General features: G+C 42.7%; 1 protein-coding gene across 1 annotated transcript; it reads right to left on the reverse strand.

Moving 5' to 3' along the window:
- Positions 1 to 190: 190 nt before the first annotated feature.
- PPP1R3E (protein phosphatase 1 regulatory subunit 3E) lies at positions 191 to 6,654 on the reverse strand. The gene is made up of 2 exons (XM_089480600.1): positions 5,967 to 6,654; positions 191 to 2,176 (listed from the first exon to the last, which is right to left on the reverse strand). The coding sequence occupies exons 1-2, from the start codon at positions 6,417 to 6,419 to the stop codon at positions 1,697 to 1,699; spliced, it is 933 nt and encodes a 310-aa protein (XP_089336726.1). The 5' UTR covers positions 6,420 to 6,654; the 3' UTR covers positions 191 to 1,696.
- Between the last annotated feature and the right edge of the window lie 394 nt (positions 6,655 to 7,048).

The following is a 7,048-nucleotide window of genomic DNA, read 5'->3' on the forward strand; positions in this document are numbered from 1 at the left end:
TTGTTCTCATCTTTCTACTGGGCTTCTTTTGATTCAAGGGATTGCAGCCCATATTTGAAATCTCATTGATCATGTTCATGGTTCATGTCTGGTGTTCAGCCATGTATACAAGAGGTCCACTAGCATTTAAAATCATCTCAATCTTTGTTTTCCCTCTGTTTTATTTCTTTGGTTTTTTGAGACAATTCATCCTTCTGGCTTTATTGATACAAACAGTAATGTAAACTTTCTTTCACTGATGGCATGTCATGGTTACATAGAAGAGCAAAAGCACATCATGCCAAATCCAATATCTGTCTAACCCAGGGTCTAGGAAGTAATCTCATGATTCTTATGAATCTTTCCCTCCCAAAGTTTTCAGCCAGGCAAACCTCAGCTCCGATGTACCACTGACTAGTATAGAAATATTTTAACAACTACAGATGCTGAATATCATCCATACACTTTTGGACTATTTCACCGAAGACCTTTCTTGTTGGAAAAGCTCATTGACACTGTTGTACATTAATCTGGAACAAGCGTCCATTTGTTTTCCATCAAGGGACAGATTGCAAAACTACATATCCATTTTCCAGAATAAAACTGGCTGCCAATTTCATGCATAACCTAACCTTTTTTTCCTTCTTCTTCTTGCTTTTATTTCTCTATTTGAGAGAGATAAAAAGGTCAGGTATGAAGCAGCCCACACTATCTGGAGAAGAACATGCACAAGGAATAACATGTGTCACATTTTAAAAATAGCAGCTAGTTCAGAGAAGGTAAGATGAAATAACAATACAAACATAAAACATTCATAATTCCCCATTTCCCATGTATTCATACAGGAGGATGAGAGGAATAAATAGCATGTGTGAATGAATATTCTGAATGATACCCAGTGTTTTTAGTATGATCCAGGACATGGGGACATAAAGAGATCCATCTGTCAATGGCAGTGGAAAATGTCCATCTTTCTTTTTACCTCTTCCTTCCTTCTTTCCTTCCTTGTCCATTTATCTTATTCAGTCTCACATTAAGGCACCATTAGGACTTAGATCCAGGATAGCCGTAGGACAATAGCTCTCCACACGAGCCTGTTCACATTTACAGATATTCAAGGGGAGGCCCTTCTCTTGGGGGGCATCTACACTGTGGAAATAATTCAGTTAATTATTTGAACTGGGATTTGTAGTTTGGTGTATATTAAGCCTGGAGAAGAGAGAGCTAAGAGAGGATATGATAGCCATGTTTAAATATTTAAAGGGGTGTCATATTGAGGAGAGAACAAGCTTGTTTTCTGCTGCTCCAGAAACTAGGACATAGAGCAATGGATGCAAACTACAGGAAAAAGAGAGTCCACCTCAACATTGGATAGAACGAACTGTTTGACAGTGGAAGACACTCCCTCAGAGAATGGTGGAGTCTTCTTCTTTGGAGGTTTTTAAACATGGCCATCTGGGGATTGGGGTGCTTTGATTGTGTATTCCTGCATGGCAGAATGGGGTTCAACTGGATGGCTCTTGGAGTCTCTTCCAACTCTATGGTTCTGTGATGCAATCCATTGCAATCTATCACACTCTCTTATTCCTTGGGCTCCAGGCAAATCATACTAAAGCAGACTTTTGATAAGTCTCTCCTTATACCCTGTCCTTTCCTTGGCTTTTTAACTTTTTCTCCTCCTCCTACACCCTGCTATTTTGGGGATGGACATAATCTCTTATAGGAAGTGTATCCATCCCGTCTCACAGCAATCGTGAGTCGGACTGGGGGGTTCATCTTCCTCATCCACGCAAGGCGGGGGGCGGAAGGAATAGTTGCGCCCCTGGTTATTGTCCCAGAACTCATTCCCACCCACAAGGTAGCATAGTGCAAACTCCAGGAAGACCCCTGGTGGGAGAGGTACAGGCAGAAGAAGGCGGAAGGCAAAGCGGTCAGCGTGGTCCCGGCCCCGGCCTGCAGGCGCAGCGTAGGAGGCCCGGGCTTCGTGTCGTGTGGCCCAGGAGTCCCACGTGTAACGCACAGAGACCCGTTTCTCGTAGGCCAAGTTGAGCACGCGGATGGTGCCGGACACACAGGAACCTTCAGCCCGGGCTCCTTCTAGCAGCACACATTGGGCCAGGAGGCGTTGCGAGAAATCCGGCAAGCTCAGGGGGTCCGGGAAGGTGGGTTCTAGCAGGCACCGTAGACTCAAAGGATCCTGAGGATAGGAATGAAAGGGAGGATATGAGAATTAGAAAACAAACCCCAAGCAAGCATGGTAACTTCCTTAGAATTAAAAGGGCTCCCTTAATTCTGCCCACCAGCAGGAATTATAGGGATTGTAACCCCCCAGACATAGAAGGAAGACTGAAGATAGGAGGAAGGAACATCAGTGGTCTAAGATATGTGGATGACACCATTCTACACCCCTTTAAATATTTAAACATGGCATCACAGACATGGAACAATCACTAAAGAAACTCAAAGAAGAAAGTGCAAAGGCAGGACTAACATTAACAATTTAAAACAAAAATAATGACCATGGAAGATTTATATAAACACAACTTAGATAACGATAAAATCAAAATAGTTAAAGATTTCTCTTTGGATGAAAATTAAGTTAATATAGAAGAAAAAGAAATTCCTGCCCAGGAAGGAAGTAAAATAGTGGGTTTGGAAAAGAAACAGTAATGTGCGTGGTGAGGAAGAAATTGGAAAGGATGTAAGATGTAAGAAGGAACATAGATGAGTTATAGAGGCCACAAGTAGGAAGAAGAGAATGAAGGAAAAAAAGAAGGAACTGTAAAAAATGGAGTGCGAGGCGAGGGAGAGACCAAAGGATAAAAAGGGAAATTAAGCATGGTGGAGGGAAAAACTAGAAACTAGAAGGATACTGATGTGGAGAAAAGTTATTGGTGGACAGGAAGATAAAAGAATTGGAACCTGGGAGGTTTACAAAAAGAAAACTACCGTGGGTCCTTGGTATTTGCTGGGGTTTGGTTCCAGGACCCCTGCGGATACCAAAATCTGTGGATGCTCAAGTCCAATTAAATACAAAGGCATAGTAAAATAATGCCCCTTATATAAAGTATAAAATCAAGAATTGCTTTTTGGTATTTATTGATTTTTAATAATAAATAAATAAATAAATAAAAACTTTATTTGAATACCGCCCTTCTAAAAATCAGGGCGGTGAACAACAATTCCGAACAATATAACAACAAGTCAAAATATTTGCAAGGTGTGGATGCTTGAATCGGTGAATTAAAAATCTGTGGATACAAAGGACTGACTGTAGAAGGATGAAGAAAGGTGAGAAGGAGGAAAAAAGGCAGGTAAGTGAAATGATGGATGAAGGGAAAGAAAAAGAGGGACAGCAAGGAGTGCTAAAAGATGGGAGGGGAGGGGAAGGAAGGAAGGAAGGAAGGAAGGAAGGAAGGAAGGGCAATGGGACAGAAAGCAAGAACAAATGAAATACAGTGGAGAAAAGGGATTTGATAGTGTGATATTTGATTCTTATTCTCAGGGAAGAAAAGAACAACTGCAGACTCCTGATAACATCATAATTCATTTCTGCTACTTTCCCTTGGCAGCCTTGAATACAGCAATTATGGACACATTTCTACCGTACTTCATGCCATATTTGTGAGGGCCAGCAGGCTAATGTGCATTTTGGGGCCAAAAGAGGGGAAATTAGATGGCAGGACTGCAAATAGTTTCTCTTCAGACTCAGAATTAGTGTGTGAGGCCATTGCTCTCTTCCTTTTTCCTCCCTCTCCCAAATTTCCTAAAACATAGGTCTATTTTGCACCTGCTGCAACACAGGAAGACATTTCCCTCCCTTTCCTTAGTGACTTCTGTTTCTGGCAGTGGGGTGTCATCACGGCGTGTCTAATAATTCTAATAATTCAAGAGCAGCTGGGAAGATAGTTGACTGCCAAGATGGTTGCCCGAATGCCAACGAAATAGTCACTATCAATATAGTTATGAACTGCGCATTATGGTTCTTATTAGGAATGGACTATATGCACAGGTTAAGTATCCCTGATCCAGAATTCCAAAATCCAAAATTGTCCACATGGGTGACTGAGATGGTGACACTTGTGCTTCCTGATGGTATACAAACTTTCTTTCATGCACAAAAATTAATAAAAAATATCATGTATAAAGTTACCTTCAGGCTATGTGTATAAGGCATATACAAAGTATAAATGAATTTCATTTATATTGCGTCCCATTTATTCAAATATTCCAAAATTCCACCCTGCAAAATCCAAAAAATGTAAAAAGCTTCTGGTCCAAAGCATTTTAGATATGAGAGATTCAACCTGGACTATTTTTCTTGTGAAATATAAAGCCATATGGCTAGAACTTGGAAAGGTTACTTTTGGGGGCTCCAGCGTCCAAACGTCTTAGCCAAAATGGCAAGCAGTCATGGTGGTTGGGGAAGTCTGGGAGTTGTAGTCTAGGGTTTAAATCCTGTTTCTGGTCCAAACTTATGTATCTTTCAAACCACACAATTATAGCACTGTGATACTACTTTAACTTTCATGGCTCCATGCCTATGGGTTCCTGGCATTCGTAGTTCCATGAGGTACTGAGAATTATTTGCTAGAGAGCCCTAATGCCTCACCAAACTACAAATCCCAGGATCCTGTAAGATGCAGCCACAGCTGTTAATGTGGTATCGAAGTAATGTAATTGTGTAGTACAAAAGAGAGTTTTTAAATAGACCCAGTGAATCAAATTATACATGGTAAGTCGACCTTTATTTAAATCCTATTGGTTAAATTGGTCAATATTAGCTGGGACTAGCAATCTAAATAAAGTACCTTTTCAAAGCTCTGGACTATACAGTATAACCAATTTTGCATGCATTTCATATATTGCTTAAGATTTTTGACCTTTGGATATTTTTAGCAGGTCTAATGGATCTCTTCTGTGGGTTACTTTTCTTTCTGATATCGGCTAACCTTTCAGAGGTGTAAGTACAAACTGGTAAATATTTAAGATATTTACATTAGAAAGTATAATTGTCAACATCATTGATGTTGCCTGGGTTGAAGCTAATGATTTGCTTCTCATCTGAATGAACAGATGAAATCTTTAAAATTGATTTCACACCAAATTTCATGCAAATTTGACCCAAACCAGAATTTCCTGGGGGAAAAATTAAGTTTGGGAGTTGGCTTGTGTTGAAGTCACCAAAGACGTTGATGGATCTGATCCAAAATCAAAAATCACTATGGTCTCCCAGGATTTGGGTTACAACAGTATCCCCACATGGTCAATAGCGGCATTGCAAACAAAAACAATTATTTCACACTATACAGTTAAAGCATTTTGATGCCACCATGGATTCATATGGAATCAAATGAGATAAGCTGAGGAAAAAGAGGAAAAGTGGAAGGAGGAGAAGGAAACTAGGACATTTTAAAAGCAGCTGAAATAGTGGGACAACAGAAGATGAATTGGGACTCTCCTTGCCAAATCAAGACAGTTGGAGAAGGTATGGTGCTTGTCATGTACAGTCAGCATCTACATATATAAATTCATATATATAAATTCCCAAAAGCAAACCTTAATTTTGTCATTTTATATAAGGGGCACCATTTCACTATGCCATTGCATTTAATGGTACTTGCGTATCCATGGATTTTGGTATCCAAAAAACCCAAACTTTTGGTTTTCGGAGGACCTGGACCCAAACTCCAAAGGATACCAAGGGGCCACTTGAGTTTGCTATTTTATACATGGGGTACCATTTTACTACGCCATTGCATTTAATGGGACTTGCACATCCAGAATTTGGGGATACTCTTTTTTAAACTACAGATCCCTGAATCCCTGAGATAGCAGGGCCCATGGGGGATTCTGGAAGCTGTAGTCCAAAAGTGTAACAGGTCTTCCTCCTCCTCCCTTTTTTGGCCACTCTTGGAGTGGGGAATTGATATACCCCATATCCCACTCCAACCCCAAATTCATCCCTCCTCTAATAACACCATTACCTTCACTGGTGGGGAAAAAGGCAGACAAGGGGCAAAATGGCTGAGCGAATCCCGCCTCAGCTGGGTGTGGACATGCTCCGGCACTTGGGGAAGGTCGTTGGGCCAGAATTGCCGGACGCTGGTGAGCTCGAGGCCTAGAGAATCGGCAAAACGGACCCTTTTGCGTGTCCCGGGGCTGCGGCTTCGTGAGGCCCCCTTGTTCCTGCCCCGAGCAGGGGCTGAGCGAGTCCGGCGCCGTCCCCTCTTCTTGGGACCTCCAAAAAGATGGCGGCGTCTCCGGGGTCTGCTCCGGGGCCGGCCTTCCGACTCCGATTCGGAGCCTTCGGTGCCCGAATCTTCGGCCAAGCTTGGGCGGGCAGTGCGGTAGTATGCTCGCTCATAGAGGCCTGCAATGTAGCTGAGGTTGCGTGGGATATTCCCGGGGGTCAGAGGTGAAGGTGGAGCACGGGCCATTAGGACGAAGCCACAGTCCTCAATTGCCTGGCTATTCTTCCAGTCTGGCAAGATTGGCCTTCTGACACTGTTGCCAAGGGAGTTCGCTGGGAACCACTTTTCCTTTTGTCTGGGTTGGGTGGTCCTACTGCTCCATTTGGGGAGGAAAGAGATGCAACACTTTCCCAACCCTGGCTCCCCTTCTTCTACCTCTCCGTCTCTGGAGCTCTGGTGGCTTCTTATCACACCATCACCACCAGTGGCTCTCTAAGTCCAACACTTCAAGTGGCTTCTGAATTTGTCTCTGGGTCACTTCTTCTCTTCCTATCATTCCACCAGGTTGGTGGACATGTTGGCTTCCATTCATCGATCCAGCCAAGCTGAGGTTTCATTCCACCTTTCCGTCATCCATGCCTGCAGTTTTTCCTTTTGGAGATCTCCCTCCCTGCTTCTACCTCATTTTTTCATTCTCTCATTCACTGTACCTTCTGGAAATGCTCCGTCTTTATTATTCCACTCATGCTTCGTCTCACTGTATTGATCCAGCTGGGTGGCCTCCGTTTTTCTTGTCTAGGGCTCCATCCTTCTCTTCTGCCTTCCAGGAGTCAGTTGGTCAGTTAGGTTCCCTGTCTGCCTCTCTCTTGTCTTCT

This window comes from Sceloporus occidentalis, unplaced genomic scaffold (genome assembly GCF_023333645.1).
Source record: "Sceloporus occidentalis isolate IW3139 unplaced genomic scaffold, rSceOcc1.0.p SCAF_14, whole genome shotgun sequence".
In the NCBI taxonomy this organism is placed as follows: Eukaryota; Metazoa; Chordata; class Lepidosauria; order Squamata; family Phrynosomatidae; genus Sceloporus; species Sceloporus occidentalis.